At 45.7% G+C, this 18,842-nt stretch overlaps 8 protein-coding genes across 8 annotated transcripts; 3 read left to right on the top strand and 5 right to left on the bottom strand.

Moving 5' to 3' along the window:
* Positions 1-118: 118 nt before the first annotated feature.
* On the bottom strand, positions 119-478 carry SAMD00019534_085040 (hypothetical protein; the record flags this gene model as incomplete). Its single annotated transcript, XM_012896396.1, has 1 exon — positions 119-478. A coding segment is annotated over one exon (360 nt), but the record flags the coding sequence as incomplete, so codon positions are not given.
* A 462-nt stretch (positions 479-940) lies between these two features.
* SAMD00019534_085060 (hypothetical protein) lies at positions 941-1,621 on the top strand (the record flags this gene model as incomplete). The annotated part of the gene is made up of 1 exon (XM_012896397.1): positions 941-1,621. The coding sequence occupies one exon, from the start codon at positions 941-943 to the stop codon at positions 1,619-1,621; it is 681 nt and encodes a 226-aa protein (XP_012751851.1).
* A 446-nt stretch (positions 1,622-2,067) lies between these two features.
* On the bottom strand, positions 2,068-3,837 carry SAMD00019534_085070 (hypothetical protein; the record flags this gene model as incomplete). Its single annotated transcript, XM_012896398.1, has 2 exons — positions 2,068-3,567; positions 3,643-3,837. The coding sequence occupies 2 exons, from the start codon at positions 3,835-3,837 to the stop codon at positions 2,068-2,070; spliced, it is 1,695 nt and encodes a 564-aa protein (XP_012751852.1).
* An 834-nt stretch (positions 3,838-4,671) lies between these two features.
* SAMD00019534_085080 (hypothetical protein) lies at positions 4,672-6,914 on the top strand (the record flags this gene model as incomplete). Its single annotated transcript, XM_012896399.1, has 3 exons — positions 4,672-4,848; positions 4,915-5,749; positions 5,821-6,914. The coding sequence occupies 3 exons, from the start codon at positions 4,672-4,674 to the stop codon at positions 6,912-6,914; spliced, it is 2,106 nt and encodes a 701-aa protein (XP_012751853.1).
* Positions 6,915-7,920: 1,006 nt separating this feature from the next.
* SAMD00019534_085090 (hypothetical protein) lies at positions 7,921-9,084 on the top strand (the record flags this gene model as incomplete). Its single annotated transcript, XM_012896400.1, has 1 exon — positions 7,921-9,084. The coding sequence occupies one exon, from the start codon at positions 7,921-7,923 to the stop codon at positions 9,082-9,084; it is 1,164 nt and encodes a 387-aa protein (XP_012751854.1).
* A 125-nt stretch (positions 9,085-9,209) lies between these two features.
* Positions 9,210-12,695, bottom strand: SAMD00019534_085100 (hypothetical protein; the record flags this gene model as incomplete). The annotated part of the gene is made up of 10 exons (XM_012896401.1): positions 9,210-10,729; positions 10,794-11,048; positions 11,106-11,467; positions 11,552-11,629; positions 11,698-11,766; positions 11,830-11,916; positions 11,993-12,127; positions 12,197-12,268; positions 12,356-12,427; positions 12,523-12,695. The coding sequence occupies 10 exons, from the start codon at positions 12,693-12,695 to the stop codon at positions 9,210-9,212; spliced, it is 2,823 nt and encodes a 940-aa protein (XP_012751855.1).
* Positions 12,696-13,526: 831 nt separating this feature from the next.
* Positions 13,527-15,510, bottom strand: SAMD00019534_085110 (hypothetical protein; the record flags this gene model as incomplete). Its single annotated transcript, XM_012896402.1, has 2 exons — positions 13,527-14,000; positions 15,163-15,510. Coding segments are annotated over 2 exons (822 nt in total), but the record flags the coding sequence as incomplete, so codon positions are not given.
* Positions 15,511-16,803: 1,293 nt separating this feature from the next.
* On the bottom strand, positions 16,804-18,675 carry SAMD00019534_085120 (hypothetical protein; the record flags this gene model as incomplete). Its single annotated transcript, XM_012896403.1, has 4 exons — positions 16,804-17,114; positions 17,183-17,322; positions 17,388-18,277; positions 18,340-18,675. The coding sequence occupies 4 exons, from the start codon at positions 18,673-18,675 to the stop codon at positions 16,804-16,806; spliced, it is 1,677 nt and encodes a 558-aa protein (XP_012751857.1).
* Positions 18,676-18,842: the final 167 nt, after the last annotated feature.

Below are 18,842 nucleotides of genomic sequence, written 5' to 3' on the forward strand. Positions count from 1 at the left end.
AACACAACACCTTTCTCGTAATGTTGATCACGTTATCCTGTTCGATGCCTTTTTCCAGGATGAACTTCATGATGGTCTCTCTAAACTCATTAAGTGATGCCTTGCGCTCGGCGTTCATACGCACAAGATCTTGCTGTTTGAGTTTCCTCAACTTTAGAGTTGGATGTCTCTTCTTGAACTCCTTCCACCAGTCATCCGATGGCAATTTGTCTCTGCTTGTTCCTGTTCGCTCAGTGAACATCTCCACAACTCGAGTCAACACCTGTCTCTTTGTCATTGGCTTGTAATGTGCAAACGACATCTCTATCTCCTTGACAAGCATATCCTCTTGCTCCGCCTCCAATAGTCGCTTGGTAGATGGGATGCCATTGTTGGCCAATGCCTTGGATATATCGCTTGGCCTGACATCATACTTTAGTGCCAACTGTTTATGTTGTATTGTATTATCCTCGTGCAATTCCTTAAAGACTTCCTCCATTCTCTCTTTATAGTCCTTTTTCTGTATCCTGGTTGGAGTATTTCTAAGAGGTACGCCTGACATGTCTTAAAAATGCTCGTAATAATAGTACATGTAGATGATATCAAAATGATCGTATAATTATATTTGTATAAGATATATTATATATGATTAGATAGTATATGATCTATAGAACAACAATATTATCTGTTTGTTTAATAATTTGGGAAATTAATTAAATGAATCACGTCTACAACTATCTCAGACCTGTAACCTTCATCATTCACGCACAAATATCCCCACAGAGAAATTACCCCCTGAAATTCCGAATACCTCAGGTGGGTGTTAATTTAATATTTAATTTTATTGATGATTTTTGAAGATCACATTGATACTTTTAATGAGAGGTTTACTAAACATATAATCATTCATTGTTATAGTATTAGTTATAATAATATATATTTTAATCATAATAATAATTAGATGGGACTCGTAAAAGATTGGTTTATAGATATCCAGGAGAGTGAGGCTAACATCAGAACAGATGTACTTGAACTCAAGGATGATTATACTAGATGGAGGGATGAGGAGAAGACTAAAAGAAATAGCAATTATAAAAAAACCATCATCAATAAGATTGCTCAACTCATTTGCCATGGCAAATCCGATATCCATGACCCATACGAAGCCTTTGATATTCTCGAAACAGACTATCAATCAGAGAGTTGCACCAATTGTATCCAAAGAAAGGGTCGTGTATTGTTTGGTACAGCTTCAGGATATGGCGAGTTGATCAACGATGAATACCATTTATACGACAACAATAACAAATGGCCTTTCAACGAACATTGTATTCATTGTCAACAGTATGTCGAAGTTTACCCCAAGGTTCGTCACCTCAAGGACCACATCAAACAGAAACCAGAGGATGAGAGCAATATAATGAGCACTTGCAGGAAATGGTTTGCTGGATTCTATCAATTATATGGAGCAGCAGGATCAACTGGCATTTTCTTCAACTATCTCATGATTGATACTAGGCAACCGTTGGATACCATTGACAAGTTTACTGGCGCCATCTTCTATGTAGGCAAGGGCAAAAACSGGACGTCATTTGGAACATTTGCAGGAGGCCAGAGAAGAGAAGACAAACCTCAGCGATAAGAAACAGAGAATCATAGATATACTTATAGAAACAAGGCTCTGTGTCGTTAGACTAAATACTGAAAGCTCTGAATTGATGGCACTAGGCTGTGAGTATGTCCTCATCAACGGGCTCAGGAAGCAAGGAATCAATCTCACCAACAAGACCAGAGGCCAAAAGGAGAAGATTGGAATTGCTGCTTACCATGGCAAAACCGATCTATGGATGTCATTTGTCTATGAAGCCTACGAGAACTACCTTGTCCACAAATGTTCCCTCATCGAAGGTTGATTACCCACGATCATGGAGTGATGATCAACTTCCCATACCTAGTAATAATACACTCAACACAACCAATCAATCAACCAATCAATCAATCAACCAACCAATCAATCAATAATAAATAATAAATGAGCAATTATAATTATCCTTTTATTTGAATGATCTTGACGACTCAATCAAACAATCAAGATGTGTAGGAGAGCAATAACAATAATAATACAGAGATGATGACCAGGTTGATAGACGGTCGCAAAACAATTCCAGTTGACGGAGGTGGGGCAACATAGTCATCACACAAGGTGTAGTGAGCAGTGGCATCTGGTGCGGGAGGTGGGGGCATTCCATATGGTACATTATCGCCAACCATATAGGGCATCTGTGCTGTGTAGCTGCTGTTGATCCTATCAAAGAACATTTGGTACTTGCGATCGCCTACCAGCGCCTCCTTGACAATGTCTCCAATGCCACCGAGCATGGCGATCACCGAAGGTCCCTTGGTATCCCATGACATGATGTTGGCCACGGCCTTGCCATCGTTGGTACCCGACTCTGTCGAGCCGTAGGGGCCCTGCATCGCTGGTCCCTTGAGCATGTTGTTGTACCACACCAGTCCGACCGAGTGATTGGCCATCAGCACGGGGAATGCGCCGTATGGTGTGTAGAAGTCGTTGTAGTCTATGCTCGCGCGAGACAGGTTGGCAATGCCGACGCTGGTTACGTAGTTGAGTGTCGAGTTGTAGGACGCGGCAAACAGGCCGGGGTAGCCACTGAGCGTGGAGAACCAGGTGCGGGCTTTTTCGCAGTTGGCCAGGATGCGCGCCTGGATGGGCACGCTCTGGTAGGGCATCATGATGTACTTCCAGGCCTCGTGGCTTGAGTATGTCCATCCGCGCTGCACGGTGATCACACCGGCTGGGATGGTCCAGTTCAGTTTGTAGAGGGACAGGTCCCAGGTGCTGTCGCGCTGTGTCGGGTTCTCCCACTTGCCAAAGATGTCGGCAAACACTGCAAACAGCTCGCCCTCAAAGGGTCCCGAAGAGGAGTATATGCCGTCCGAGCGATAGGTGTTCTTGGCGACACTGACATTGTTGGCGCCAACGACTGCCGACATTGCAAAGTAGAAGCTGGTGCGGTTCAAGAAGACCGTGATGGCATTGTTGGCGAGCAAGTCAAAGTAGTTGCGATAGCGAGTGGCCAGCTGGGCGTGATCAGGGTACTTCTGCTTCAAAACATGGGCCACAGCGTAGATGCCCCAGACCATCTCACCATTGTCCAGTGATGGGACCGACGTGTCGGTCTGAGTATCGTTGTCCAGGCCATTGTCATTGACGCCACTCCAGGGGACGTATCCACCGTAGCCTGGCTGCTGGGCGTTGAAGCGCTCCAGTGTGTCCATCTTGCGGTAGGCAGTGACGAGTACGTTGTCTACACGATTGTCACCAGTGTGGATCAGCTTGCGCTCGGTCGCAGTCAAGTTGATTGGGTAATGGAAGTAGTCCAGAGGGTCGTAGCCTTCGGCCGTTGGACCATTGAGTGCCAATGCCAACATTGAAAGATGCAACGACTCCTTGCTGGCTGCAGTGTACCTCCTTGGGCTGGTCGTATTACCAGTCACTGGATCCAACTTACATCCATCGATTGTCATACCAGAGAATACATTGATACCATTCATATGTGAGTGGAACTAATGATGATGATTGAGTGTAACATGTTAAGTTAGTTATGTGATGGTGATTGATGCATGTTCATTCATTCATACATTTCCTTCATAGTGCAGTACTGATTGAACGTACTCCTTACGAGCAGTGGCATTGTTGAGTAGTTGATCATTGGAGTACTTGTGTGAGAATCTACATGTTCCTCGATAGATGGTATCGGTCCATGTTGAAGTTGACAACCCGCAAAGCAATACGAGTGTCAATACCAAGGTACTTTGTAAAGATATACAAGACATTGGTTATATATATGTTGTAATGTGTAATGTGAATGAGTGAATGAGTGATCCGTAGACGATGATATAACTTATACTATTATCATGGTTGACCTGTAAGAGATAGTTGGGAACCAATGCCACAACCAAAACAATGCATAAAGTTGATTTTTATACATCTGTGGATGGTGTCGCCATCAGAGATTAGGGGGGAATGGAGACATGTCGGAGAGCGGGATGGCCTTCCTTTTGACCAACACCCACCCCCTTTGTTCATGTTCAAGTCCATAATACAGACCCATGTTTGTCCTAATGGGCAGGATCACCTGATATATCCATTCCCTGATTACGAATCTATAACCTTGAGATCTATCAAAATAATATCGATACTATCAACAAACAAAACACTATTATCAACTTAATGAATGAATAGTAACTCTCCATTTTGGTATAAGTGTCTCTAATTATGTGTAGCAACATCACAAAAATTATTAACTGTTTGTATTAATCTGCTATTAGTTGTTCAAAGAGTGTATTGTTATCTGAAGATACAACATTGGGTATTGTTCTGACGAAGATATTGCATAAAAATGAAAGAAAAGAATAAAAACAACATGAATGGTTCAGAACAACGTTCCATATTCGGTGGAATGTGACAATCTTGCCAAGATTGTCACACCTTAACGATCCAACCAAAGTCGACTCATTAAAATGAATGAATGAATGAACTGGCGTCAATCATTTATTCATACACAATACTATAAGTAATAAATAATAATATAGATATATATGGAAAGGGACGACATTGATCATGTCGGTTTAGAAGACAGAGATAACAACGACGATAATATTAATAAGATGGATGATGATGAAGAGGAGACTGGTGCGATATTGAACGCTGGAGATGGCGACGATGACAACTATGATGATAATATACAACTTGGTTCAACACATGATAACCATCTCAAACCTCGAGGTGATGATGCCGACTCTGATGACATCATTGACAAACACAAAGATCTGCCTCAGTTCACTGTATGTCTATATCATTCACTCAATCAATCAATCAATCAAAGTCGACTGACACATACTCGGGAGTAGTTTAGAGCAATAGCAGGTGGAGTTATAGTTGGTGGATTAATGTCATTTAGTAATATGTACTTTGGATTGCAAGCGGATTGGATTACGATGGGCTCGTTGCAGTCTACTTTGTTGGGCTTCTTGGCGTTTAGGATGGTTGAGAAGAGGCTCACCAGGAAGTTCAACTATCTGGAGAATGTATTGTTACAGACGGTGGCCGTGGCCACTGCCACCATGCCCCTGGCCGGAGGATTCATTGGCGTGATCCCCGCCCTCGAGATCCTGTGGCATCAGGAGCACAACACAACTGTCACGCCCGTGCCGGGCACATCGAGCTCATCACATGCCGCCGACGTCGAGCTGCCCATCTACTTCTCGTGGTGGGGACTGACGCTGTGGTCGTTCGCACTGGCCTTCTTTGGCGTGTTCTTTGCCGTGCCACTGCGACGCCAGACGATCTTGGTCGAGAAGCTAAAGTTCCCATCAGGCACTGCCACCGCACAGATGATATCAGTGTTGCATGAGTTGGACGACAGCCAAGTGAGCGAAGAACTGTTGCTCAAGCATGAGGAGACAGACATCAGCACAAGGAGTCGGCACAACAGTCGCGAAGACGAGCCGTTGACCACTGGCGCCAATGTCATGTCTTCGTCCACGTCGTTGTCGTCGTCGGACCTCGAGGAGGACCAGGGATTCCCACGTCCAACCAACTTCAACACCAAGTACAAAGTCCTCTTCATATCATTCGCCGCATCTGCATTGTACAAATTCATGTCATTCTTCTTCCCCATCCTTTCTGGACTGCCAATCTTTGGAACATATCTTGCAAACACATGGGCCTGGAAGCTTACACCATGTATGTATCGCCAGCGCGACCATCACACCTCACTCACTCACTCACACCTTACCATTCAATCAAACGATTAGCCCTTAGTTATGTAGGCCAAGGAATGATTATGGGACCAAAGACAGGAGCATCGATGTTTGTTGGATTGATACTGGGATGGGCGATACTTGGACCAATTGCACATGACAGGGGATGGGCACCTGGCAAACCACTTGATGTGACAAACGGCGCAAAGGGCTGGTTGCTCTGGATTGCCCTGTTCATCATGCTGTCGCAGTCGATCGTGTCTCTGTTGGTGTTGATGACTCAACAGCTGCTTGTCAAGTTTGGCTACATCAAGAGGACGGTCATCAAGTCGTCGGACGACCCTGCGCCAATCAATCAGCGCGTACCAAACAAGTGGTGGATCATTGGACTCGTCATCTCCACCATCAGTTGTGTGGCGATCATCTCGCCACTATTCGACGTGGCCGCCTACCAAACACTGTTGGCGGTGCTCGTTGCGCTGCTTACCAGTGTTCTGGCTGTGCGTGCGCTCGGTGTCACTGACATGAACCCCGTCACAGGCATTGGCAAGATATCACAGATTCTGTTTGCATTCGTCGCGCCCAAAAACATCGTGTCCAACCTGGTCGCCGGTGCCATTGCCGAGGCCGGTGGACAACAAGCAGGCGACATGCTGCAGGACCTCAAGACTGGACATCTGCTCAAGGCGTCGCCGAGAACACAGTTCTACGGCCAGCTGATTGGCTCGTTCTTCTCTATCTTCTTTGCCGTGGCGGCGTTCAAACTGTACAGCTCGGTAGGTACGATCAACTCACCGAGCTCAGGAGTGTGGCTGAGCATGGCACGACTAGTCAATGGCGGCTCGCTGGGTGACCACGTGCTGCCATTCTGCATTGTGTTTGGTGGCCTAGTGTCGATCATCCCGATACTGGAGGCAGTGTTCCCCAGCTGGGAGCCATACCTTCCCAGTGGCATTGGTATTGCCATTGGCATGTACATTACACCCAACTACATCATCCCGCGATGCATTGGTTCACTAGTCCAATTCGTCTGGAAGCGATACCGCGTCAACTCATTCAATGACTACATGATCATCGTTGCATCTGGCTTCGTACTTGGTGAAGGTGTAACATCCATCATCACAGGATTATTAAACCTTGCCAAATAAAATAACAACCTCCCAGGATGGATGGGTGTATCGATCAACCTAGAGGCCTGTTCGTCATTCAAATCCAGGATTCGACAAGCAGATTCCCGAGATGAATGAATGAATGATTGACAGTTGAATGGAAATAAGGTTCTAGTAATATAAATATAACTCTGTCTATCCGGGAATCACGTTGTAGAGTCATGATCGATGATTGGTTGGGTTGTGTTTGTCTTCTCCTTCAGGGTCTTTTGCAAAAATACTTCCCTTCTTGCATCGGGACACAACGATCATGAAACCACACGAAACTTCCAGAATTGCCAATTTCATCAAAATTGTACAAGGATGTCAAGCTTCCGAACCTAGTATTGTGGGGTTCGCGAAGAACAAACACACCTTTCTCCAAGTCGTTGATGTTTATTGTTGTTGGTGTCTAAACAAAGAGAGAGATGATGTAACATCGATTGGTCATCGGCTGGCCGGACAATTGAAAGCAATGGTATCCAACAAGGTCATGTATTATACATTACACTTCTCTCTATATCTCTAAAATTAATAATAATAATAAGGTTATATGATGTCAGCTGACACTTTGTTAACAATGTCAACGACTTCACAGTCATCTGTGAATAGGAAGACTAATCAATCAAAGACATCATCTCATGCTACATCATCAACAACAAATATTAATAATAATAATAATAATAATCAATCATTTACAATACCATTATATTTAATAAGACGTATTATAACATTGTTATGGAATGATTATAGACGTGTTGGTAGATTACCATTGATCAGTGATTGTAATATTGCATTGTATAGACAATGGATATATCATTCATTGTCCACTGTATCATGGCAATTCCGTTCAGCACTCTCATCTCTTACAATCAGTCTCAACACTAGTGCGTCGTGTGAGCACCAGCAGCTGGACAATCTGCAACATCTCCAACGTCTTCAGCAACTGCAACATCAACGCTACTCATTGTACCAACAGGGCACTGGCGGTATCAGATCGCTGAGAATGCAGATTGACAACCTGGAGAATTTGAGCAGGCTGCTGGACGACGCGCCCACACTGATGCCCGCACTTATGGCCAACGTCGATCGCCTCGAACTGCTGTCCATCGAGGACTTGTTCTTCTTTGTCGACAATGGCTGCACCAAGGACAATGGCGGCATTACTCACTTGCATCTGGCAAAGATGCAAGTGGACTTTGAGGGCGATCTCTACGAGCTGGCATTGCTCCAGCGTCTCGGCGAGTGGAATCGGAGTCAGAACGACTCGCGCCTCACACATCTGCATCTGGGCGTTGGATCGCTCGACAGCTCACTCAGTCCCGAGACCGACTATGTGCACATATTCGACACGGTGTTCACGCCCTCGCTCAGCAGTCTGACGTCGCTCACGCTGCAGGACGAGGGCAACCAGGCTGAACTGTCGTGCTACTCATTCGAGAGTGCCGAGCACTTCTTTGGCGCGCTACATGCACTCACCAGTCTCACCAAGCTGACGCTCAAGCTGCAGCGCGGTCAGTGTGGGCTCGACCTTGGATACCTGCTGCGCACGTCAAACTATCTATTTATGGACCGCATGCTGGCATATCTCAAGAAGCATGGCAAGCTGGAGCAACTGGACATCAACCTCTGCTTCAGCATTGACGAGCGATCGATGCCACTGTTTGAGTATCTGTTCCAGGACGGCTCGTGCACGGTCCAGCATCTCGCGCTCTGTCTCTCAAACATCATCCCCATCCGACGCGACATCCACTCACTCAAGCTTGGAACAGTCAAGCTCAGCCCACTCAGCTGTCTGGTCACCAATGACGAGACGATCGTGTCATCCTTTGATCACGTCACACATCTCTCGTTCAATGGCACGTGTGGCCTGCTCACGTCCGTCATTCGCAAGTGTCCCAACATGCGCAGTCTCCAATTTGCCATGCCACGATCCGTCTCCAACGAATGCTTCAACGCATTCCTCGATAGTCTGTTGCACAATCGTACGCTTCAGCATCTGTACATAGCCATTCACTCGATCATTGATCACCGTTACGACATCCTGGACAAGGTGATCCAGTACCATCCGTCCATCAAGAACAAATCGTCGTGGTCCAATCTTGCCCTGCCAGGTCTTTGGAGTACCACTGCAGCCGCGCACAACAATGGCAGCAACCTCAACAGCTAGCAAGCTAGCAAGGCAACATTATGTAATTATTAATACAACGACACGAGTCGCTTTATTCAATCGATGTTTGTTTGATTGATTAGGGTTGATGGGAATTGATTGATTAGAGTTGTTTGATTGATTGATTACAAATGTCCATTGATCTCAGCAAGCTTCTTATCGAGCAGTCGCTTGGTCTCCTCGATCTTTACGTGCTGGCTACGGATGTAGAAGAGCAGGCCACCGATGAGTGCTGCACCGACAACACCTACAACCACTCCAACAGCAATCTTCCATCTGTTGTCTGACTTGGTGGTGTCGGGTATGGCGCAGTCAGTCTTGCCTGGCGCGCGAGACGTTGTTGCCTGGTAGGCGGCAAAGTCAAAGACCAGGTTGGCCGAGTTGATTGGTGTGTTGCTGGGTGTGACTCTTACAGCAGCAGCGCCAGAGCCACCACTGCCTTGGGTTGGGAACACATTGATTAACAATGTCTGGCTGCTACCCTCCTGCGCAAACACAGAAGTGAGCACGGAGCCGTAGATACCGTTGATCTCGCCTGACTGGGGATATCGACTCATCCACTGGGTGTCATACTGGGTCAGCAGAGACCAGTGCAGGTACTGAGTCTGGTTGGGCTGCGAGCCTGATGGGTAGGCCAGGGTCATGGGTGGGGCGTCACACTCAAGTGGCACAGTTGCCACAATCATCTTGAACTGCAATGAGGACGACACGTACATGCTGTTCTTGTAGCGCAGCTCATAGGTGTAGCTCTGAGCTGGGAAGTTGTTGGCAGAGCCTCCCAGGTTGTCTGAGCCGGCGACTGGGTTCTGGCGAATGACTACCTCCATCCTGTTGCTCCATGAGTAGACAGAGGTGTAGGCGTCGGTCTTGTTGAGGGTCCAGAGCTCGGGCGAGAGTGTCTCAGCGCCATTCTCAATCACAGAGCCAAGGTAGGCTTGGAGACGAGTGCGGTTGTCGCTGGATACGATGGTGAGCATTGGAGAGCCAGTGAGAGTGCTGTATGTCGAGTTGGCAGTGGACTGCGAGCAGGAGGGACCGGCAAAGCCAGCCTCGCACACACAGTATCCGATGGCAACACTGCACACGCCGTGGTTGTTGCATCCGTTTGGACATATCTTTTCGTCGACGAACTGGAACAGCTGGTTGGGTGGCGAGCGCTGGCCGTTGACGACGACCTTGATCTCCATTGTGCCTGGGACATACTCGGTGCTGGGGAATTTGCACAGGATGATGGAGTGGTTGACATAGGTGACGGGGCAGTTGACTGAGCCGCCAATGGTGACGTTAATCATGCTCAGGTCGTCCCAGAAGTCTGTGCCAGAGATGCTCAACTGAGTGGCAACGCTGGATGGAATGGCCACGGAACCAATGACATGTGGTGCGTTGTAGAAGAAGTTGACGCTCTGCTCAGTGCTTGTGATGCCCTTGACGACAAAGTTGAAGGGCAGGTCTGAGTCGATTCCCTTGGGGAACAGGCAGGTCACCTTGTTAAAGTCTGTGATGATCTTGATGTTCTGGCACTTTCTGCCTGACACAGTGATACCTGAGCCCTCTTGCAATCCGACAACATCCATAAAGTCGTATCCCTCAAGTGTGATCCATCCACCAAGTGTTGGACATGGTGTAGCGTAAGTGATCAAGGGTGCTACATTGATTGATTGAGTTAGTGATTGAGTTATTGAGTGATGGAATAGTTCCAGATGACTCACCTTGATAGGTGAAGTTGTAAGAGGTCACCTTGCCACCGATGGTCATTACGATAAGGCCTTGACCTTGGATCAGTCCGTTGGTACAGGTGATGCTGCCAGCACTTGATGATGCACAGTTAAGATTGACAATGTTGTTCTGCGTGTTGTTCATGGTAACAGAGTATGCGCCATCAACAATAAAGATATCATTGCCAAGTATAGTGATTGATGAGTTGACCGAGAGTGGGTCTGGGCTAATTCCAGTGATCTGGGGGTCTACATGAATATGTTAGTTGTGCGTACTTGCATGCAACCTGGATCCATGATACATACTGCATGTCTCCTTGTAGGTAGCATTGTAGTTGAGGAACACGGCGTCAAAGAGATACTTCATCTTGCCCTTGGTGTTGGGGTTGGTGGCATCAGCTGGAAGACAGAGGAAAGCTGTGGGGAGGAGTCCTCCAAGCAATGTGGTCCTGATGTCAAGGTTCTTGATGCGGCCATCCAGAGTAGTGTTGGGCACAGTGCCAGAAAGACTGGTGTTCTTTAGCCACAGCAGACGGAGTTCAGTCTCATCAATTGTGTATGGTAGCTCGCCAGTCAATACTGGATTGTTTGCCAAGTTCAATGACTCGAGAACTGGAAGACTGAAGAGTGAGGCGAAGCTGCCTGTCAATCCCATGTTGCTCAAGGTCCTATGTGTGTGTGGAGTCTGTCAGTCCATGTGATTTGATGTCACTATCAATAGATCATGTTGATTCTTATCCATGTTCACTTACAAAGTCTGCAAGTTGTCCCAATTTACATCGCTGGCCTTGGGGATCGCTGGATTAATAGGGTTAACACCAATCAGTTGTCTAAAAGTTGGTTGAGTTAGTGTCTGTTAGACCATGGATCATTGAGTTGATGCATTGATGGTAGTTACAGGTCATAAACCAATGGAATATTATAGAAAGCTGTCAAGTCCATGCTGAATCCCTTCGTGTATAGGTGGCTAGAGAGAGTGGGTGGTCAGGTGATGAAATGTTATCAATATCCCGGAGGACATGATACTTACAATAGTTCCAAGTTTGTGGATGCAGTGATCAGGTCCTTCGTAAAGGAAGCTGGTGTAGCAATCGGTTGCTTAGTGGCATCCAAGTGGCTGAATGAGGCGAGTTTGATTGATTGATTAGTCAGGTGAGTGGTGCGATGAATAGGAGGGTGGTGGCGATGCTTACAAGGACACAAGGTTGGGATTGAATAGACTGGTCTGGATGTCCACAGTGGCAACAGATGTCGGACTGATATCAATCTTGTAGTTTTGAAGTGTTGTTGGCAATGTTGGGATCTTGGCAACATGGTTGTGAATGTAGCTATATTGATTGATTGTTGAGTAAGTTCATGTATCGGTGATGTTCATACTGACTAACCATCTGTCTTACATTGTTTGCAAACTGGTCATTGTCGTCCAATCAGTTACTTCGGTGTAGATTGAGGAGGCAGAGATCAACTCACTACATAATGTGATGATGGGTGATCACATGATTGGTGTTAGTCAGGTGATCGATTGATTGATGGATCAAACTAGTCCAGTAACATACAGATTATTGATGTTTGTATGCTTTGTCAAAGTTGCATTAACAGTAAGGGCAGCGTATGGCAGAGTGATCGACCTGGATGGGAGTCGAGCGAGCGGGTGGGTAAGTAAGTATGGGATCATTCCAGGCCAGTCCAGGCCAGTCCACCAACATGACAGACAACAACATACAATGACTTTAATAAGGGGAAGTCTGTCACCCAGTTTGGTTGGGCATTGGTATTGACCACAGCGCAATTTAGAGTGATTGAGATTGTATTGTTGTTGGTATCGCAAGACACTGCCAATGTGTTCAATCCACCCTTGTAATAAAAGTTACACGAGGGCACCTTGTCTCCGGCCATTGGACAAAATGACTTTAATCTATCATAAGGTCCTGCTGCTGCTGTCACAATCACCAACAACGCCAATATCAACACTGTCTGTTGTCCTGTCATCGTTGATAAATATGTATATATATATTTGATTGAATGATTGAATGGAAGTATGTATGAATGGTATCAAGGTACAAGTCAATGTGCAAAAGGTCAACATGGACAACAACACCGCAATCAAATCGGACCCTACCTTTCAATCTAGGTAGTGCCCTTTACTACCTTTTTGAAAGTATCTATCTACCTTTACATTGATTGTGCCGACCTAACCGCCTCATCTTCAGCCCAAGATGTTCCATGGCAGCGGAGGTCCAAAGGAGAACCCGAACTGACTGCTGACTAATACGCCTCAGGTCACCACCTAGTCTTGTACAAGATAAATTGTTTGTTGGTCGGAGGTGACCCCCATGATATTTCGATCAGTAATTGGTCATCATCATCGTAAACACACCTCAACAAAACATAAAGAGACGTGGGCTTAAAGGACCCCATTCTATTAAAATATCTGATTTTCTCACGTGAAAAATGGGCCCTTGGTCCTGTCTTTCACACCATTTTGAATTTTATTTTTGAACAAGTCTCATGCCCTTTATTTTACAAAGAGTAATCTATTCAGATAAGCAACTTATCGAATGAAGACCTCTACACAAAAGTATATTCACCAATCGATGGACAAAGGGGCCAATCTAAGGTCCAAGGTCCAARGGTCCAAGATCCAGGCGCCAAACCAACAAACATACATTGATAATATTATAAATAATAATTAGTATGATTATTACTACTTTATTATTATTAGGAAGCATTCTTTACAGGTGGCTGAAGATGGAGTATACCGCCAAACTTCCTGGTCAGTCGATTGCCTTTGTGATGTGGCTTGCCTGCTACCTCGATCGGCGCAGTATTGACCATGGTGTGTGCGCCGCCACTGTCTTCCTTGAGTATGATCTGTTTGGGCACCCAGTCCATCAATCCATACCATGGTATCTCTTGTTGGCGCGCTCGCTCGTATAATATCTGCAGAGAGATCTGGTCGTAGTTCTTGCCCAGGTAGCATTGGTTGACCTTTACCGAGATGGCCAGCGCCATGAAGTACTCGCGGTAGAACTGCTGCTCCTCCATGAAGGGCTTCTCCTGCAACTGATCTTTCAGCGCCTTGATCTCCTCGGCCATCTTCTCAATGGTCTTGCCTTGCTCGATAATGGTCTGTTGCATCTTGGAGTGGTTGTCGTCGTCCAGACGTGAGCCGGCCGCCGAGCTGCCGCTGCCACTGCCCATCCTCACATGTCCAGCGCCATCCTTATGATGATGATGCCAATCAATCGACACCAATGATCCTCTCAATCTTGATCTTCCATTCAAAGTTCTAAGTGTATCTTGTAATTCAGAGTATGTTGGTAGTTGCTAGATTGATTGATCAAGTGGGGGTAAATGTTAATTTATGGGACGGAATCATTCCACCCTCATTCACACACAATTACATACATGATTGATTCTCTCGAATAATGGATGCTTGAGTAGTTCGGTTGCGGGTGGTCGCAGGGTTGGATCCTTCTCGAATGATAGGTTGAGGAAGTCTTCCATCTCTTTGGAGATGCCTGTGGGGTAGGGCGGATGAGGGTCTTGAACAATTTTGAACATGGCGGACATTGGTTGAAGACTGTAATAAGGTGGATTACCAGTGATCATCTCGATTAATGTACAGGCCAGTGACCAGATATCACTGGACGATGATTGACCGGATATTTGGATGGCCTCGGGCGCCATCCAATATGGTGTGCCGACGACCGAGTAGCGCAGCTGCACCTCGTCGCTGAGCTGACTGGCCACGCCAAAGTCGGCCAACTTGATGACGCCTTCCTTGGTGATCAGGATGTTGGAGCACTTGATATCGCGATGAATTATACGATGCGAGTGCAGGTAGCACAGGCCGTTGAGCAGCTGGTACAGGTAGAGCACTGCCAGCTCCTCGCTGAGTGGGCCAAACTTCTCGAGAACGTCGCGCAAACTGCCATTTTCCACGTACTCTAGGATGAAGTTGAAGTGTGTTGGTGTCTCGACGCAGCCAAACACCTTGACGATGTGTCTGTGGCTGAGGCGCTGCAAGATCTCCACCTCAGTCTTGACCGAACACAGAGTATTATTATCGATTCTAACTCTATCAATCTGTTTGATCGCGACAAAGTCACCTGTCCTCGTATGTAATCCTTTGTACACCTGTCCATAAGCACCTTTTCCAATCTTCTCTCCTAGATTCTAAAAGAGTGTGACAAGTTGTTTGTGTGAGTTTGAGATATTAGTTTGAGTTTGAGGTATGAGTTTGAGTGGACTTACATAATCTCCAATTCTAACTATCTCTTTCTCTTTTCTTCTGGCTGGTGATGATGGTGTTATACCCTCACCAGAGGATGTCAATGGAGTACCATTACTCTTCTTTCTAATGTGATGATGTGACATTGATTGAGTCTATGTTTGTCCAAGTCTTTGGAAGTTGGTTGATCAAAGGTAAGTTGATATGAAAGTATGGATAGGTTGACTGATTGAATGATTGATTGATTGATTGAGGACAAAGTGGATAATGATCTAAGCTAGCACACGGATTATTTGATTGATTGATGGATTGAATGATTGAGTTGAGACAACAGAGACACGGATACACGGAAATGGCAAATGAAGGAACACACTGGTTTAACTTTGGAAGGTTGAAGTTGACTGATTGATTGAATGATGTGGTATATGTGATACGGATAAACACCGGCAGGAAATATGGAATGGTTTGGTGATTTTGTTAACCTAGTAAGGTAGGTGATAAATAAAGCCTATTAATTAATTAACTGTACAACAACAACAACAGGATAAACGATCGAATGATTAGACTAACACTGGCGTCAGGTGGATGTTAAAAATAAACGGTGCCATACAACAACACTTCTATCCTTCCTTCATTCCCTCCTATCATCCTTCCTTCCTTCATTCCGTCTCCGAGGACGCCTTATACTATCCATACGTCCATCCACCAATCAATCCAATCCACTTCCTTCCTTTCTTACTTCAAGTCTGTATTGATTGATTGTTAGAACACACACACCTAACACACAATCAGACACACAATAGTGTCCATCGACATCAACAATGTCACATGATAGTCTACAACAGAGTGGTATATATATTGTCCTGGAGTGTGTGATTGGTGAGTGTGTGAGTGAGTGTGTGATTGATTGATTGATTGAGTGTGTGGTAAGATATGTGAAGTTGAGTCGACTGGCGAAAGGGTGTGTGATCACTCACATGACTGGGGTGAGGGATAGGTGGAGCGAGAGTGATGTGATTGAAGTGATATAAATACATTGCAATGCTCAAGGCTATGTATCTTCTACCGACGACAACGACGGGTATGTACTTGAAGGTTGTTGTCTTAAAATACCTATTAAAGGAGTTGATTGATCGGGGGTTGTTGGAACGGACTGACTGTCCGATTGATTGATTGGATGTCTTGATTGCTTGAGAGAATGAGAGAATGAGAGAATGAGGGAGACAGGACAGAGAGTCTGGATGTTGGTGACAATGAAATTTCCACCTCACCTCACCTCCATTCTGTTGTGATGTTCTGTTGTGATGTGATGTTGTTGTTGGCGCAGACGCTGATGAACCAATCGAATGTCAGCATTTGTATATTGATCGAACTAATTGGTTAAAGGCCAATCTCATTGATCCATTGCTCGATTTAGAATTGGATGGCATCTTACAATCTCTCTCCCTCTTTCACACTCTCTTTACCATTCGCTCTACTAGTACTATGGTCCGGAATCATTGTCGAAGCGGGGGGTTTGTTAGTGCGACGATCCAATACTCCAGCCATCGATCACACACTAACAAACCAGGCCAGGCTAGCATGTGATGTTGATGTTGATGTTGACATGACCAGGACATATATGTCCATTCTCTCTCTTGATGACGATGGCTCCAAGTTGATGATAAACTTGATCCGGTTACAATTGCCAAGGGTAGGTCGCACACGCTTCAGCCACGATCCATGATCTTGACACGACAATTCCACAAAGGATCCACAAAGTGCTAAAGACTAAGAATAGTCATTGTCGGTTGAGGTGGACGACGAAGCTGATGTTGGTGTCCTTTCGGTTCCAGGCGGACGGAATGCAACCCTAGGTTCAATCAATATGTTTGAGTTGATTCGCAGAATCATCTGAGCGGCACGTGTTGCCAACGTGAGTATGTTTGTCAACAAGAAAGACGGCTCCTTGACATCCAACTCGACAAACATATCCACTATCTCTCCATTGTCCAAGTTGACACCTTTCCATCTATTATCTCCATCTCCTACTGCATGTAGTGTCTTCAATCTAGTCATAGTCGACAAACTATCAAAGCCAGCTACATATGATTGAGTGAGAGCGACAGGAATGAGTGTTTGATCATTTCCAAAGTGATGGACATCATACCATTATGAGTTAGGAGTGCGGGGATTGATTCCAGGGCATTGGCATACTCCCCAACGACAACTTGCAACTTCTCGTTGGAGGTACCTTTGAGACTTGTCCGCAGTCTGTTGGCAATGTACATGAAGACGCATCCTCCACCACTATATAAGCAACATGATGGGTTAGTTGGTTGTGATGGTGAGTGAGGCGAGGAGGTTACTCTTACCCAATAACGAATGGATTGTGTAGGGATGCAAATAGGATGTTGAGCATGTCCTTGAAGGACCGAACACACTCCTGGGACATGGTATCTGTTGGTGACCTGATGATGACTGTGGCGGCATTAGATCTCTCCACGCCTGTAATCTGCAAGAATGAATCGTCACCAATGGCCACGAGTTCGATCGCCTTGGGACGTGCCAGCATCTCATCAGTCACACCTTTGATATCATAAAGCAGTGGCGCAGCCAGATTGGCCGCGATCACTTCCAACTCAGCAGAGTCTGAGATGCAGAAGTAGTCAATGCCATGTTCCTCAAGCACACTGTCCAGGTATGCCGGGATGTCTGTGTCGCTAACAATGACGTTGGCGTGCAGATTGAGTAGCGGTTGGATCTTGGCCTTGAGCATGGCTTGCTCCTGTTGCTGGAAGCTGGCGCTGGCGCTGCCTCCACCTTGTCCCAGCGACTCCTTGACCGAGTGCATCTCAGACTGCAACTTTTGGAGTTGTAGCTTGCCGACTGCAACGCGGTATCCATCTTTTGGGTCATGGGTCATCAAACAACGAGATGTTGTACGTCTGCGTTCGCTGTCGTTGGATGGTGGGTAGCGCAATAGGACACCGTCCACCAACTTGGACTCCATCATTGAGTTGCCATTGATGGCGATCACTTTGATCCTGTCTTGATTGAGTTGTGTTGTGCCCAGTCTCATGATGGCGTCGACACCAAGCCGAGCAAAGTGTTCCTTGAATCGTGCCAATATCTTTGATGATATCGATGTCAATGCAATATCATACATCATCTGTCTTGCCCTCTCTTCATCCTCCTTCCAAGGAATCGGTACCTCAATATCCTTGATCATCTTCAATGCCAGATCCAACGCAACTTGGTATCCCTATGTTTTATTGAGTGAGTAAGTAAGTGATTGAGTGATTGAACAAGTGATGTCAAGCATACATTCTGTATCTGTCTTGGATGAATGGACATTGGATTGAGATAGCGAAGGGCACATTGGAGGAGTGCGCAGGTGAGTAGGACGACAGAGGTTGTGCCATCGCCAACAGTATCATCCTGAGCCTTGGCCAATGATATTAATAGTTTGGTGGCCGGATGTTTGACTTGTAGATATCTTAATATAGTAGCGCCATCATTTGATACTATATAATCACCATGTTCATCCACTATCAACTTGTCTCTTCCATAAGGACCCAATGTTGATCTCAAACATTGATCCAATGCCAAACAAGCTTCAATATTAGATCGAAGTGTTGTGGCTATAATATCATCATCCATCTATCCTTCATTCATGTATTATTATTATTACAACAAGATGGAGAAGTTGTATACGTGTCGATCAAAGAATGAATGAATGAGTGAGTTCCAAAAGTTTCAATTTGAAACAAAAGTTCCAAAAAACGACAAAGTCGACGACGAAATCCCCACATTATCTTTCATTCATT

The sequence above is a fragment of the Acytostelium subglobosum genome (genome assembly GCF_000787575.1).
Source record: "Acytostelium subglobosum LB1 DNA, scaffold: scaffold18, whole genome shotgun sequence".
Taxonomy (NCBI): Eukaryota; Evosea; class Eumycetozoa; order Acytosteliales; family Acytosteliaceae; genus Acytostelium; species Acytostelium subglobosum.